Below are 16,622 nucleotides of genomic sequence, written 5' to 3'. Positions count from 1 at the left end.
TATGAAATTTATATTTTTGCTCTTTGAACGGTAACGCTCACGTTGTTGACTGGTGGGACGATTGTTATCTGAAATAATAAATATTTATATTTTTTGAAAAAGCAATTCCGTTGTTTGTAATCCGAAACTAGAGATTAGCAAATGCGCTCTACAGACAAAGTATTAATTTTCTAGAGCGCACTTCCAACTTACACTTCTACTTTGATTGTTGCAAAGTCTACAAGGAACTGATAGAATTGCATGACGAAATGCTGGAAATGTGAAACACATAACTAGAGTGTTGACGGAAGAATGAAAGGAAATAACACCGACCATAATTATGCAGGCAGCTGAAACTTTTGGGAAATTAGAAGATTTTTGATTTTAGAGCACTAACCAGAAGCATCTTTTCCAGAGTAAATAACAATGGCCAATAGAAAGATAGGGAAGAGAAAAAAGAGAACAAAAACCAGATTCTGAAATTGATTTACATATGATCACTGGATATAGTAAGTACGCTCCAATGATACTCTTACCTGCATGACCGTACTAACAACCGCTACCGAATGTTTCTTAAAAGTTTTGTTTGATATTTTTGACTTGATAGATTTCAGCATCACATACAACTGTCCATAGAGTATAGTATAACATGCAGACAACATCAAAGTACCGAACATTATTCCAAATGTAAGAAAGAAGAATGCAGGATTACGAGAAATGTCAATATCATATATAGCGACTCCGGGGATTTCGGAGAGCCAGGTGGAGATTGAGGAGTATTTCTGAATCCAATTATAGAGGAATTGTATAAGATTGAAGGGTTACCTCATCTATAATTATCTTCTTCTGAACGTCATCTGGCTCTGAAAAAGCGTACGCAATGGTTCCTATTATTGGGAGAAGATTTGAAGAGTATTTGGAGATTCTCAGCATTCTGGAGGGTATCATATTTTTCTGAAACTCATCGGTGTTCTGATCGTCTGAAATTCTCCTACCAGCTCAAGTGCAGCAACAACTTGATGTCTTTTGAGAAGACTTATAAAAATACAAGTATTGGTATTGCCAACACACCATAACGTGAAAATCATTTGATAATGAGTTGGTATATCTAAAAATTGGGTGAGAAATCCAACGGAATACCCGCCAATAATTGGAAACAATGGGATAGGAACCATTAGAATTGAAAAATAAATGTCAAAGACTAGAAGAACAATCTGGAAGTTTCAAATTGAGAATTCGATATGAAGATATAGAAAAGCAAACCTGGAAATAGAGAAGATAGAAACGATAATCATCCATCATTCCATGATGATAACAAATGAGATAAATACCAAAACAATTAACAAATAGTGAGATGGTTCCGGATGTTCCCATAAATATTCTAATCGAGAGTTCAACACTTTCTCGCGAGGAATTGAGCATCTGGAGATTTAGATATTGATTTTTTTTGTTAAGAAATTCCCATTAATAAATCTTCTCATTATAAATTCACGGTCAGCGACCGGATGATCTCTAAGCGGAACACATGATTTGCAGTTCTTTTTCAGAACTCGAAAATACGACATTTGATCTTTTTCAACTACGAGGCCTTTCTGCAAAATTTCCGTTAAATTATATGCACCTATAAAATCCCCCGGTAAAGATGATGATGTCCAACCTTGCAGTTTGCAGGAAGTAAAAATGTTTTTACTCATTCTCACATTATCTTTGCTTCTACCTATTTTCGACCAAGTATATTCTGATAACTATGGAACCTCTCAAAAAGTTTTAAAATACAAAAATACAAGAAATGTCTTATAATTTATTTTTGTAGCAGATGACTTTTTGAGATCTCTCTTAGCTTTTGTGATATTCGCTGTGAAAATTAAGTGACTAAAACAACGTGAAGAAGGAAATCTGTCACTTTTCAAAATTAATTGTTTCGAAAGCTACAAAAACTATCAAGAGCTTTCTAACAAAAACTCAATACAAAATGTCTTGGATATCATTTTTGTAGTTGAGAACTTTTCGATAGGTCTTATAGATTTCGAGATTTGAGACTCAGAGTAAACAGACGCTTTAGTCTCTCTGTGCTCTCTTCATTTTAGTTTCCTATTTTTAACAATGCATATCTTGAAAACTGAAGGAGTTATCAAAAATTTGCAAACTGAGAAAAGATGTAGAATATCTTGTTAATGATTTTTGTTGTTGACCACTTTTCGCTAGCTATTTTAGTTTTTGAGATATAAGATTTCAAGTGATTACAAGAAAAAACAAGATTACCAAATTTGAATTCCCGTTTCACGTCATAACTGAAACCACAGATGAACATAGACTCTCCTTACCTGGAAAATTAGATTCGAGCTAGCAGACATGTCTCTCTAAATTGTGTCTTTTCATAAATGAGTCTCTTTCCCGTTTTCAGACGTTTTCGTCTCACAACACCTGCAATTAGAAGAGAACTTCACTCTGTCATCTTAATAATTGAGTGTCTTAGACAGCATAAATGTAACAAATGACAGCTTTCTGGTATTTTGATTTTCGTGTTTCTCAGAGATCAGTGGATGGAAATAAAAATAATTTATTCGTCAATAATATCAATATTTAGAAGTTTTTGTTCACATTCGTTTCATTATTAAAAAAGTGAATCTCTCAAGCATTAGGGGGAGGGAAGGGGGATTCAAAGAGTCACAACTACCAGGTGGTTTTCAGAAGAAACATGTTTTCAGAGCTAAAAGTTACGCGGAAGATTTTTTTTGCTTTTTTCAAAATAAGTTTTTTGTCAAATGGTCCAAAGAAGCGGAGGAATAAAAATACTGTGTCAGGGAGAATTATGCAAAATGGAATGGTACGAAAAGGTGAGAGAGAATGAGAGATTTTTGAAGAGAGAATTTATTTTGTGATGAGATTCTTTGCACGCTTGTTGGCAGACTCCACACGGACTTCGTTTGATTGAGCCTGGAAAAGAGTTCAATTGTAAAAATGGTGAAGTTTCAGTTCATGGCCCAAAGTGAGATAAAATCCCAATATTTCAATAATTATTTTTTGCGTAGATCAAATCTAGTTCTTTATTTTTGCAGTTGAAAGATTTTCAATAACTCTTTCGGTTTTTGAGATAAAAGACTACAAGGGCTGGCTGCTGAAACGAGGAGAGACGTAGAGAAGCTAGGCTGTCTGACTTCTCCGCATCTCTCTCTCTCTCTCTCAATGCCTCAGTTTCAGAAGTTTTGAATAAAATACTTGAACTTCAGATGCTCAAATCTCTTACAGTAACTAGCTGAAAATTATCAACCACAAAGTTATGTTAATTGTCTTGTAGATCATTTTTGACGTTGACAACTTTTTGATAGCATTTTCTGTCTTCGAGATATAAGCTTTCTAGAGACCGGCTACTTTTTCCGAGAGAAGGAAACGCCGAGAAGCTCATCTCTCTCATTCTAACTTTCAAAGTGTTATGTTTCCTTACCTTATCATGAATTCTGTCGAGTTGTCTGTTCTGGTTGGACACCTCAGTACTCATATCGATGGCCATGTTACGCAAGTTTCCAACCATAGTCGACACTTGCTGAATGTTCTCATCCATTTCGTCTTCTCGAGCATCATTCGTAATTCTGCAACTCAATAGTTTGACTATGAACTTCTCTCTGAAAATATCTCACTTGGTAATATAACCTCCCTGAGGTCCCATAGTTGGATCTCCAACAGTGATCCTCGGTTGATCCGAGATCACACCTCCATCGTCGTCCTTCTTCCAAGCCTTTGCATATTCCGAATTCTTCTCGAAATCGTCCGTCTTATTCCATGGCAAGACGCACAGACCGCAGCATTTCTCCATTCCTTTCAAATGGTCTTCAGCCTCTTTCATGTCTGTGTTGATGGTGTCAAGTGCACCTTCGCAACGCTCGAGTTGTTCTGAAATTGAAAAGTGAATTTGCATAAAATAGGTCTGATTTATTACCTCCTTGATCGTCAAGCATGACCAAAGTCTTGATACCGGCCTCCTTACTCTCTTCGCAGAGAGCCAACATGCGTCGTGTGGATTCCAATGACTGAAACAAAACGGTGAACGTACTGTACACACCCAAAAAGTCTCTTCTTGATTACCTCGATAGTTTTCTCATCAATTCCCACGTTAAGCCCTTTCAACTCATCACTCATATCCGCCGGCAACACCAACCCATTGATATCAACAGTCGGCTCAACGGCATACGGACGGGGATGCCGTTGGCCGCCGGGAGCGCCGCGCCGAGCCGACATCCCCGTTTTTTTCGAATTTTCACAATCGTCCCGGATAGGGAGAGGAGAGTTTTATGCCAAGTTTTGGGATGGATGGATTTTGGAGTCTAAAAATTAGAGAAATGTAGCGGAGAAAGAGAAATAAAGAGATGCTCGAGCGGAGCGCCCAACAAATCCATAAATCAGATTGACAACAATTTCACAGTTGGCGGAGCACAACAATGACGTTTTGGAGAAAGGAAAGAGAAACTTGATAGGAATGAGAATATTTCCTCTGACTGGATTAAACAATCAATTTTTTGGTCAAGTGAGTGGAACCAGCAATCTTGGAAACACGAAAACTCTAATAGGTTATGTTATGGGCAAGAGAGAAATAGTGTGGCTGATATAGAGAGAAGGTAATAAAAAAATGTAATATACCTATGTAAGAGGGATTCTGATAACCGAAATATTCAGATTGAGTCACTAAGGAGCTGGAGATTCGTGAAAATGTAGGCGGTTCAAAAATAAAACTGTGACTTAATTTGCATAAATAATAAAAGTTTTGGGCTAGAATTGATAAAGAAAAAGGAAAAATTTAGGCAAGAGTTATGAGAGTTTGGGCAAGATTTAATTTAAGGTAAACTTTTCGGCTCTGTTCCAAAATCGGAGGCCCATAAAAAAATCGGAGGCCCATGGCAGAATCGGAGGCCCATGGCAGAATCGGAGGCCCGTAAAAAAATCGGAGGCCCATGGCAGAATCGGAGGCCCATAAAAAAATAAGAGGCCCGTAGCAGAATCGGAGGCCCATGGCAGAATCGGAGGCCCATGGTAGATAGAGAATGTCATCGTTTATAAATGATGAAAAACTCCCTTATAAGCATCTGAAGTAGTGCAGAAGTCTGAAAACCATGTTGTAACTACATGATGCGCAAAGCTGATTTTTATTTTTTTTCATTCATTGCTAATTATAACAGATCTTTTTAACACATTCATTTACCCGAAGAAAGTGACATATTTATGTGAATAATTGTTAAAGGAAAAAAATGGGAAGCAACTATCCGCCTTTGCTAGTTTGTACTTTGGGTGCCTTGGGCATCTTTGGAAGTTTTGGAGGCTTCGGAGTTGTAGGGGATTTGAAACCCGAAGAGGATGTTTTCGTTTTCTTTGTCGTTGTGGGGTGACCTGTTGTAACATGTCCTGATCTTGTGGGCGGGTTAGTGGGGCTATGAATTATGGAAGTAGTAGTAGTGAGTTTACTTTGTGGTTTTTTAGTTGTATAACTAGGAGTTTTAGTAGGTTTAACTTTCGTAGTTTTAGTCAAAGTTGAAGAAGAGAAGGGGGTAGTAGAAGACATTTTAGATGTTCTGCGTCCACCTCGTTTGATTGTAGTTGTTTGGGAAGGTGTCGTGACTGTTGGTGTAACTTTTGACGTTGCAGTGGATGACAGAGGGACAGTAAATGTAGACGCAGTGGCCGTGGTGGTGGGAGATGTGCCGGCAGATGGAACAGTGGATTTTCTCGGGCCACGTCGTCTAGCTGTTGTTTGAGAAGATGGATTGAAAGTTGTGGCTGTAAAAGCTGTAGATGAAACAGTGGATGTAGATATAAACGACAATCGAGTTGTGATAGTAGGTGTAGATACAGTAGATGATCTGTAGCCACTTCGTCTAGTTGTTGTCGGAGAGAGTAAGTTTGATGTAGATAGTGTTGTCGCAGATGTTGGCGGAAGAGAGAATGTGGCAGTAGACAACGATGGAGTCGTAGAAAAGGAGGTTGTGACTGAGGGAACAGCGGATGTTCTGTGTCCACGTCGTTTTTTTGTCGTTAGAAGAGGTGTGGAGGAGGTTGTTACCACAGGTGACTCAGCAGTAGATGGCGTCCAAAGATGCCCAAGGCACCCAAAGTACAAACTAGCAAAGGCGGATAGTTGCTTCCCATTTTTTTCCTTTAACAATTATTCACATAAATATGTCACTTTCTTCGGGTAAATAAATGTGTTAAAAAGATCTGTTATAATTAGCAATGAATGAAAAAAAAAATAAAAATCAGCTTTGCGCATCATGTAGTTACAACATGGTTTTCAGACTTCTGCACTACTTCAGATGCTTATAAGGGAGTTTTTCATCATTTATAAACGATGACATTCTCTATCTACCATGGGCCTCCGATTCTGCCATGGGCCCCCGATTCTGCTACGGGCCTCTTATTTTTTTATGGGCCTCCGATTCTGCCATGGGCCTCCGATTTTTTTACGGGCCTCCGATTCTGCCATGGGCCTCCGATTCTGCCATGGGCCTCCGATTTTTTTATGGGCCTCCGATTTTGGAACAGAGCCAACTTTTCCAAGAGTTAGGAAAATCTTGGCAAGTCATTGATCGCCTCATGATTCCGCCTAGCCGAAATTTCATAAACTCTTGTCTCAGCTTCTGACCAAATTCTGACAAGATCACAGACGCCAAATTACTCAAAACGTGCACCTAACTCGATTTCAAATCTTATGATCTACACTCACTAAACTCAAAAAATCGAACCTAGACGCATGATTCATGTCAGACGAAAAAATGAACACATACTGAAAAAAACAAAATAAAAGAGTATAGCCTTAGGCGGTCTATACTTATATTCATATGCATTTCCGATTCTAGTCAAAAAGTCAACAACTTCTTCTTCTTTTTCTTCTCTTTTTTGACGTGTCTTTCTTCCAAAGATACAGCAATATCTTTGAAAGGGGTCTGGTAGGGAAAGAGTAGCAAAAGTCCCATCTGGACAGGGAAATTCGGGAAGTGAGTAAATTTCTTGGTGAAGTGAAAAAAGCCACAACCCGACAAAAAACCGGGAGAGAGCTTTTCCAATACGTAAATGGAAAAAGGGACATGCATTCGAAATGAGAAGAGATATGGATGGAAAAAGTGGAAGAAATGGAAAGAAAAGAAGAAGAGAAGGGACTCTTGGGAGTTTGATTGTACTACTAGAAGGAGAAAGAGAGACAAATCAATCAAAACTTTCACGTCGTTAGTCAATAACGAATGAAAAGAGAAGAAAGAAGAGAAAGAAGATGAAGTTTTTGGTTTTGGGGGTGCTAATTAGGCGAATACCGGAGGGAGTCCTCTCTTTTTTCTTCTTCTCAATTTTTTTGTTTTCTCGTTTTAAGAAAAATCTCGAAAAGGGAGTCTTTAAAAAGAAGGATCAAAACGTCGTTTCGAGACATGGCTGTCAAAAAATGGAACAAAAAACTTCGAGAAAGATTTTGAATTTTTTTCCGGAAGCTAATGTATGAATGGGGGTTTTTCTTTGTTTTGGGTACTGAGTCACTTGAAAAAAAGCAACAAAAAAACAGAAAGTGAACAATGAGGGCTTTAAAGTTTTTCAGCAGAAATGTGCAATCGCGCTCTATGGAGACTGTGAGCGATGGAGCGCGGTCACTAGAATTTCTGACTTTTATACAAACATTTTCACAACGATTTCATAAGCGATTGACATTTTTTTGGACAGTAAACATTGAAAATTCAGAAAAAAGTAAACAGAGCTCAATTGATTTCACATAAATTTCACAATACCATCCCATTCACAGGAGTTTGTTCAGCTGGGGTGTCGTTGACGCGTTTTTGAAAGGCGAAAGGCGCAAAATTATTGCTGTACAAAAATGTGGAGTCTTATTGAAATTTATAACCGCAAATGAGCAGAAATACGTTTTTTACTATGAAATACGAGACTGGCTCCTTGAGGAAAATACCACTTATAAAATTCGAGAGAGTACAAAATGAAACCTCCATAAATAAATGTAGGTCGAAAACCAGTGACGTGTGCTTTCAGAAATGCAACGAATCTTTTTGAGAGTGATGACTCGGACGATGACTCCAACATTCAGGGTCATTCAGTTTGCAGAGCTCACATGCAGAAAAAATGTTTCCAAAAAATCTTCCAGAACCTTCTAGAGATTTGCTCAAAAACCGTCTGGACACTCGTTTTCAGAAAAGATGTGAGCGACGAAAAAAGGATATGTTTGTGAATGGAAAAGTCGTCGTGACCAGATGGGAATGAATGTAATGAATATGTGTGTTTTCATAATGAATGTACATACGAAATGGAACAAGAAATGATATGAAAAAAGGGAAAGAGAGATGGAGCATCTTTGGAAGAAGCAAGTGTGCTCTATTGAATTTAGGGAATTGAATTTTTTTGGATACTATCAACACTCTATGTCAAATCGAATTTACCATTTGGTAGACTTGAAACGGAGACTGATTGAAGTTCCTTCCAAAAGAAATTGAGAAGTTGTTGACATCGGAGGATGGGAAATTATTGGAAATTTGAGATGTTTTGGGGGCGAAGTTTTGGAGAAAAAATAGAAAAAATCTTCGGGGAGGCTTGGAGCTTAGAGCTCTGGAAACTGTCCTACTGGAGATGGCCACTTTTTGGTTTCAGGTAGAATTCTAGACAGAAAAGGGCTTCCAAACAAAAAAAAACAAAAAAAAACATGGAAAACACTTGAAATGAGAGCTCCCGGGTTGTTGGATGTCGAAGGGGAGAGCCAGAGAGCCAAAGAGAGAGAGCCGCGAAAAATTAGCGAATGACATGCGAATTTTCAATTTATTCGGGAGGCAAAAAAGGAGAAGGAAACGAAAAAAGGAAAGAAGAAGAAGATGGTTGAGGGTCCCATGTCTATATGTATGTATGTGCATACTCCAATACAACTGAAAAGACATACTCTTCTCGCTTCTTCTTCTTCCTTCCAACGACCACATCATCACTTTTTATGAGGGTCGCAATTCAAGTCAGTTGACGAAAAAAGAGAAACGACGAGGAGGATCCAACCGATTCAAGCACACAACTGGTTTTTCCATATTTTCAGAACAAGCAGAAAGCAGTGACAGCCCACCGGAGCTGATGGGCCACATACTCAATCATGGAGAAAACCTCAACTGATGCAATTACGATGAGGGGGGAACAGATGGAGAGAGAAGAGTGGGGGAACAGAAAAGAAAACACTGATTTGATTCAAGAATCTAACAGAAAGAATACAGAGGAGAAATAAATTGGAAGAAATTGGATGGAGCAAATCGAATCGAAATCGAGAAACCACCTGCTTTGGAAAGTAGGGCGAAAGAGCTAATCACCAGAACTTAAAATGAAGTTTTGAAGAACAACGGCATATCTAGAAACTAGAGAGTTTTCAATGAATGCTCTGGAATAGATAAAGTAGGTTGCTCAATGGTAACGGTGGAATTTAGAATGCTTGTCTTTTTATGCATGATCATTCCAAAATTTAAGTATTTTAAAGTTGAAAATCTTGCTCTCTATTAAAAAAAAACTTTTTGATAGCTCTAATCATTTTGGAGAGATGAAGGCTCAAAAATGTGGATCACTGTAAAAGAGAGTTTTAACTTCTGAAGCCCGCTACGTATCCTGAACTTGTCAAATAGTTTTTGTAGATCAAACCTAGCTCTCGATATTTTGAAAACTTTTGTCTAGCTCTTATGATTATTGAGTTGTGAGCCTTGACAATTCAGATAGCTTTTTCCAGAAATTATTGCCAGAAAAAATCATAATTTTCAGATATTTCATATCTCCAAAACTAGAATAGCTATCAAAAAGTTGTCAACTACAAAAACCATTTTTAACTAAAAAAAAAAGACGTGAGCCTACGAATAATCATCCAAATTCCAGACATGTTGCACGCCATGCGTGGCACTGAGATTCGAAACAGAGAGTTATTAGCATGCCGCTTCTTTCTTTCTTCTTTTTTTAAACCAGAAAACAACATTTTTGTTCTTTTTCAACAAGAAAAGATCTAGTAAACTAAAATGAATCAGTGAAAAGTGGCGGGAGATCTTCTAAACTTCTCATATATTTTATATGGAACTGATGAGATCGTGTGAAAGGTTTCACCCCGAAAGTTTTTCACAATTTCTCGCAGCGGTTTCTGAATTTTAGAATTTTAAGAAGCACTTCAAAATGAAGAATGTGATATCATAATAGACTAATCAACTATCAAATTATCGAGCATTTACGTAGATTTCTCTTTTCTTCTAGATCTGAAAACTGGTCAGTCAAACTTTTTGAGTCATCTTGTGAGTGATGCTCGGTAGTTCAAAAGAATCGGAATAGTTTACAAATGAAAATTTTTCTTCAAACTTAGGAAATGTTTATATAAGTATAATAAAAGCTAAGATATCAGAGTTGTGAAACTTAATGTTTTCTAGGTTTATCATTAAATAAACGGTGAGCTTTGAGATAGTGTCAATAGGTGTCCAGTTAATTTTCGATTTATACATATAAGGACATTTAAAAAAAATAGAGCTCCATTTTTGAAGTTGACAATTTTTCTGTACGAGCTCTTTCTGGAGAGATACGTCGCGACAAATACAAAGAAAAGAGCTCTCACCAGAGGTAAGAGAGTCTTAGATAGCCTTCACTTTGCCGTACCATAACTCTCCGGGGTGAGCTCTGACAAGAATGTGTTCAACTTCAAAAATGAAGATTTAGGCTAGCTCAATGCATTAACGTAAATGCCAACGCAATCAAACTATTTATGGAGCTGAGACGTATGCTCAAAGTTTAGCGATGTGTAATTGAAATTTCAAAATTTAAATACTTTTCCTCACTTTTCTCGTTCTTGGGTTTTAATTTTTTGGTAGATTCCCCAATCACCATTCTGAATCCAAAATTTCCTTCATGATTCTTGATGACGTGGATCTTGATCTCATCCATCTGCACCACCATTCCTCCCCTTTCCCCCACAATTTCATTTTTCCCACACCTTTTATTTGAGTAACCATCAAGGTAATCATGAATTCTACTTTCTTTTTCATCCCCATTTACTCACATCATCAGTCGTTGCATTCATTTTGAGGTTGATCGCCTCAAGACCCTCTGGAACATCATCATCTCCTGGCATCTTGACTTGCTTGTTGTTCACAGAACCTGAAAAAAAGAAATTAAATTTCTATAAAAAAGGATAGAGAAAGTATAGAGCGTTGAAGAAAAAAGTGAAAAAACTGAGTGAGCAGCTAGAAAAAAGAAAAAGAATTATAATATAAGTGAGAGCGGCGCCCGGCGGATTATGCTAATCTACTCATAAATTTGTATTTTTCTCAATCTCACTCTCCACTTTCTTCTCCTTCTTTCCCTTCTATCCGTTAATGTGTTTTTAAGCAAAAACAAGTGGAAAAGGAAATGAGAAGGCACCTGTTCGAGAGAGAAGAAATTGAGATTCATTTGAGATTCAGGAAAAAAACGAGGAGAGTATGAGTCAAGACTTTTTAGGCGGAAGTTCGAAAAAAGTTGAAAATGTGAATGAAAAAAGAAGAGTTGGAGGGCAAATTCATTAGTGGAAAGGATAGAGAGAAAACGAACTTTCTGAGAAAATGAAGAGTTCGAAAAGCTAATTTGAAACTGCGGCTTGTTCTGCTATGCCTATCTGTCTGTCTGTGTGTACAAGTGTCCAGATGTCCGCTATTACATTAAATAATTTCAGAACAGGATCCGTTTGTGTCGACTTGGACGGAAAATTGCAAAATTGTTTTGGCCAAATTGAAATGGACAAGAGTTTGACGATGCCATAAATGATCCATCTGGTTTGATTTTTCAATAATAGTTTTCCATTTTTACAGTTAAATAATTCTTGATAGCTCTTCAACTCTCCGATGTAAAAATACAAGTTCTATCAAAAAGACTTCAACTACAATAATGTAGTGCTAGATTTGATCAACAAAATCGAATAAAAATTTAAAGCAGTCAAATTATTTAAGAAGTTGTGACATGCCTACAAAGTTTTAATAAATTTTTAAGATTGATTGTTGCATCTTTTGGTTGGAACAGTTGTGTAAAAAACTAAAAATCTAAGAGAACGAGTACCACTCACACTACAAAAAGAAATAAATAAGATAAATTAGTATTTCAAACTCAAAAATATCGACTTTTTGCTAACCGGACTTTTCGAAAACTTCCTTCTTCCTCTGTCCATCCTAAAATGTTTGCAAAACCCAACAAAACAACATACCCAATTTCCACTTCTTTTCCTCTCTTTTTCTTCCTATTTCAACTCCGAAGAAGCAACAAAAAGGAGGGAAAACGAGAAAAAGAGCTCAGTGAAAAAGGCAATTATTCATAAAATAAGCGGAGTTTGAAATGGATGGCATCAAGAAACGGCTAAAATGGGAAAGAAAAAAAAAACTTCTGAATTTTTGTCTTTTCTAGGAAAAAAAGAAAAAGGAGAGAAGAGATTCGATTTAGTTCTTCTTTTTTGCTAAAAACACTAGAGAGACAAAGAGGAAAACGAACATTCTCTGAAATTTGGGAAAGCAAAAAAGAAGATGTCACTTTTGATGCGGGAACACAGACCCCGGGGATTAGAGATTGGGGCACCGGAATTTGGAAAAGGACTGAAAAGAAAAAAAGAAAAAGAAAAGAAAATAGGAAGGAAATAGGAAACGTGGGCGATCTGAGAAATCAGAAGAATTTGAACTGATCACTCTGAAAGTAGCGGAGAGAATAGAAAAGGGCAAAGGGTGTGACGTAGGGAGAATTGGGATGTCTGAAATTTAAGAAAACGAGAAATCAGGAGGCATCTGAATTGGAATTCATTTTTATTCATAGAGAGGAATATCTCAAAAATCTGAAATTTTTGAAGAAATTGATAGGCTCAAAGATAACGGAGATATGAGAGTTATAAGGAAGATTGAGAGAGAAAGTGAGGAGAGAGCACAGACGGTGAGACACTCTGGCATCTCTGCGTCTATCCGTCCTCTCTTTAGTTGACATATTTAATGATAGAACTTCGAACACAACCCAGTCGACCTACTTATTAAAAAGATTTGTCACTCTCCCCCCGGTCATGTAATCCAAATTTTTTCTCTCATGATGAATATTTATTCGAAAAAATAAAAAGTGAAGCGAGAATCCATCTGGAATTCCAGATTAATTATGAGCACCTTCCGGGATATTTATGATGGAGGAGAGCCTTCGTCTAGACCGCTTACTCATCAGCTTTTTTGTGGAGAAAATAAAGTTTAGTGCAATTGATTTCAAAAGTTAATTATTTTTTGTTGGATGGAGCAGGTGAAACTTTGAAAAAAAAACAAGGGGCATAATTCATAATTATTACGAAGAGAAAATAATGAAATCTTGAAGAAAAAAAGTTTCAAAACATGTTCATTTTTCATTTGACCTCCCCTGTTTTCAGCCCTTCTTCACAACATTTGATGAATGAAAAAGTAGGAAAGAAGAAGGAAGAAGAAGAAGAACATTTTGGAGTCGAGAGAGAAGAAAAAGGAAAATAAATCGTTGGAAAAGGAATGGAATTGCTGGGAAACGCGGCGTTTCAGCAATGGATGAGACATAATATCAAAAAGAAGAAATTTGAGAAAAAGAATTTAGATATCAAGATGAGAATTAAGATGACGTTATGTGAGGAATGACAATTGATACATTAGAATGACAGAAAAATTGAAATGAAATGACGAGCTGTTGTTTTTTGTGTGAAAGGGGGATGACGTCGGTTTGACAATTGGATATAACTAATTATCCGAAGAACTTTTCGAGTTTCAAAGTTCAGGTAGATCAGAAGAAGAGGAAGTTTAATGAGACGTTCTGGTGGTGATTGTTCATGTAATTGGTATTTTTGAATGAGTTGTGCAAATTGAGATCAAAAAATTGAACGGGATGTTTAAGTGTTCAACGGACGCTGAGGGATTTGGCAAAGATCTTGAATTCCGGCTTAAGATGAATCGAGCAGATTTACAAGGATTTTAGTCTATAAAAGGATGATTACAAGTAAAGAATTCGATGTAATCTAAATCCGTCATTCGGAACGACAATTACCACATCAGAAATCTACAAAAAGCTTATTTAGGGACAAAATGCACCAACTGACGAGAGTTCTGTCATTTTCAGATTTTTCATGAGAATAGAAAGTGATTCTAGTCGGATTCTGAAAATTTCATTCTTTGATTTTAGAAGGGTATCCACGGTCTCTTGGAGCTTACCGGATTTGAACTCACAGATAAAAAAGTGCTTGAAAACAAAAGGTGAAAACTTATAAAATTTGAAAGTATAATATTGAACCACTTTGGTCTAGAAGCCACGTCTCCAGCTACAAATTTGAAAATCATGACGGGATTTAGAATGACGTTTTCATTATTTTCAGACATACCTCAATAAATAAAAGTCATAAAACTATACTAATTTCAGATCTCAGAATGACGTTAATCACATTCAGAGTTATAAATAAAATATTCAAAATACACCTGACTCAGTACATGCTCTTTCCACTTTAAACTGTGTGCAATCAGGTGTGAAACTCGAAAATGGACATTCGTGGAGTTGAAGAAAAGACTAGAAGGAGAAAAATGGGGATGAAGGAATGAAAGGAATGAATATGAGCAAAACAAGAATATAAAAAGACGAATGGGATGAAGAATAACAAAAAGGTTGGATGAGGCGGGAAATCGGATATTTTGGAATACTGAATCGAATGGACAAATGGACAGATGACACACGTGGAGACCTCGAAGAGAGCAATGGGAGCGAAAAAGTGAGGTTCGGGTTTCGCAATACTTTTTTCGATGCTGCTCTGTTGGGGCCTATTCTTTTCGCTGTTATTTTTTTCCAGGATTTAGCTTTGGATATCTGAAGGGAGTATGTTTGTATGCTCCGGAGAGCCCATGTGTGTGTGTGTGTGCTTGCGGAAAATGCAGACGAAGGAGAAGAAGACTCTCTTTTCCTCTCTTTTTCTCTCTTTTGGGAACCGATCGATGCGTTTGCGCGGGGCTCCGTCGTGTGCTCACTCACTTCGTCTTCTTCTTTTCCCCCGTCTTATACTTTCTTCGTCTTAGAGCCCCCACTCGCTGAGGCTGAGAAGAAGAAAAACGTCTTCTTTCTTTTTGCGCTCGAAACTAGACCCATGGATTAGAAGTGTGCATTTGAGCAATGCAGATCGTGCACGATGATTCGGGCGACGGCTTCTCGGCAACGTCGGAAGAAGACGTCATGGAGACAGGAAACGAGGTCAACGACTACAGAATGATGGATTGACAGAAAAAAGAGGAGTAAGAGGAGGAGGAAAGGAAGAATTGAAAAGAGGACGAGGAGAGCATCTTCGGATTCTTTTATTCTTTTTCAGAAAGTTTCAGATTTTTATGAGACTAGATCATGGAACGAAGGAAGGAAAGGAATTGAGGAATGGTAGAAATGAAAATGTGGATGAGTGTTCACTCATACAGTAGCTGTAGGACAGAGGATCAAGGGAACCGATAGCCAAACCATTTCAGCTCAAAACAAAATTATGAGATGTAATTTGACAGCTGAAATTTATACGTTGGTATTAATCTTAGATATTTTCAGAGGAAAAATCTCTGACTATCTGTTGAAATCAATCAATATCGTGACTTGGTTTATGATAGGTCAAACATTAGGGACTTCGGATCTGTCAGTTCTGAAACTGCATAAAGAGCTATGAGATATGGGTCATCTCATTCCCCAATAGCTTGAAATTTGAACTGAGATTTGTGATTAAACTGAGTATCGTCGCCTAACGCCAAGAGTCGCTGCTCAGCGAAATTTAGTGTTGTGATACTTGAATTGGAACCTCTTTTTCTCATGTTTTCGAATGGAACTGTCTGAATTAATCATAGAATCTGCCACAATAGTTTGGAAACCGACTTCAGGAGATCCAGGCATGTTACATTTCAAAAAATCAAGCGATCAGGACTCAAACAATGTTCTCGATACGGTAATCTTTTTAAGAGAAACAACAATTTATTATGTAGCGGATTATCTTGTTAGTGCTGACACTCTCTTTTCTCATAGTCAGCTAATACAATTTCAGCTGAACAGAATTTCAGATTAGAAATCAACGCCCGAAAAACAACAACAAAAACACGTGGAAACTTTTGAGAGAAAGGGAAAAAGAGAAGAGCAACACGAAAAAAGGAATGGAAGGAACGATCAATGGAAACGAGAAGAAAGAAAAGGAAGAAGAACTCGTAAAAACGCGGGGACGGGGGGAAACCATCCGGACACATAAAACACTGAAAGAAAAGGCGAGAGAAGAGTTTTTGGTGGCAAGAAAAGGAGAGCTGTGCGGAGGATGGACACACAAAAAACGGACACGAATTCCCCGGAAATAATACACGAGTGCCGGAAGCCGACCGCCTCGTTATTATGAATGCGTTTTTCTTCTTTTGCTCCTTATTCTTCGCATCGTTGATGACGTGTCGGAGCATGGGAGGGAAGATACAAATGAGAGGAGATAAGTGGAGAAATTAGTGGAATTTGGTATTGAAGGGAGATTTTGAGACATGAAAAAGACGGTAGTGAACATTCTTGTTCAATGTCTTCAGAAACACTGTCTGTCTTAACATGAACGTTTGGTACGGTACCGAATAACAGGCGAAAATAATTTAAGGCTGTTGATTACAAGCATCCTTGTATCACTCTTGTTCTAG

General features: G+C 37.5%; 3 protein-coding genes across 3 annotated transcripts; all 3 read right to left on the bottom strand.

Moving 5' to 3' along the window:
• Positions 1-8: 8 nt before the first annotated feature.
• On the bottom strand, positions 9-912 carry GCK72_017567 (uncharacterized protein; the record flags this gene model as incomplete). Its single annotated transcript, XM_003112393.2, has 5 exons — positions 9-68; positions 193-329; positions 377-455; positions 516-761; positions 805-912. The coding sequence occupies 5 exons, from the start codon at positions 910-912 to the stop codon at positions 9-11; spliced, it is 630 nt and encodes a 209-aa protein (XP_003112441.2).
• A 1,938-nt stretch (positions 913-2,850) lies between these two features.
• On the bottom strand, positions 2,851-4,215 carry GCK72_017566 (uncharacterized protein; the record flags this gene model as incomplete). Its single annotated transcript, XM_003112480.2, has 5 exons — positions 2,851-2,916; positions 3,425-3,569; positions 3,618-3,870; positions 3,917-4,007; positions 4,063-4,215. 5 exons carry the CDS (start codon positions 4,213-4,215, stop codon positions 2,851-2,853), a joined length of 708 nt encoding a protein of 235 aa, XP_003112528.1.
• Positions 4,216-5,230: 1,015 nt separating this feature from the next.
• Positions 5,231-12,939, bottom strand: GCK72_017565 (uncharacterized protein; the record flags this gene model as incomplete). The annotated part of the gene is made up of 3 exons (XM_053732150.1): positions 5,231-6,121; positions 11,003-11,100; positions 12,888-12,939. The coding sequence occupies 3 exons, from the start codon at positions 12,937-12,939 to the stop codon at positions 5,231-5,233; spliced, it is 1,041 nt and encodes a 346-aa protein (XP_053581063.1).
• Between the last annotated feature and the right edge of the window lie 3,683 nt (positions 12,940-16,622).

This window comes from Caenorhabditis remanei, chromosome V (assembly GCF_010183535.1).
Source record: "Caenorhabditis remanei strain PX506 chromosome V, whole genome shotgun sequence".
NCBI classification, from domain to species: domain Eukaryota; kingdom Metazoa; phylum Nematoda; class Chromadorea; order Rhabditida; family Rhabditidae; genus Caenorhabditis; species Caenorhabditis remanei.
Note: the sequence above shows the minus strand (reverse complement) of the source record. Positions and strands in the feature narration are given on the sequence as shown.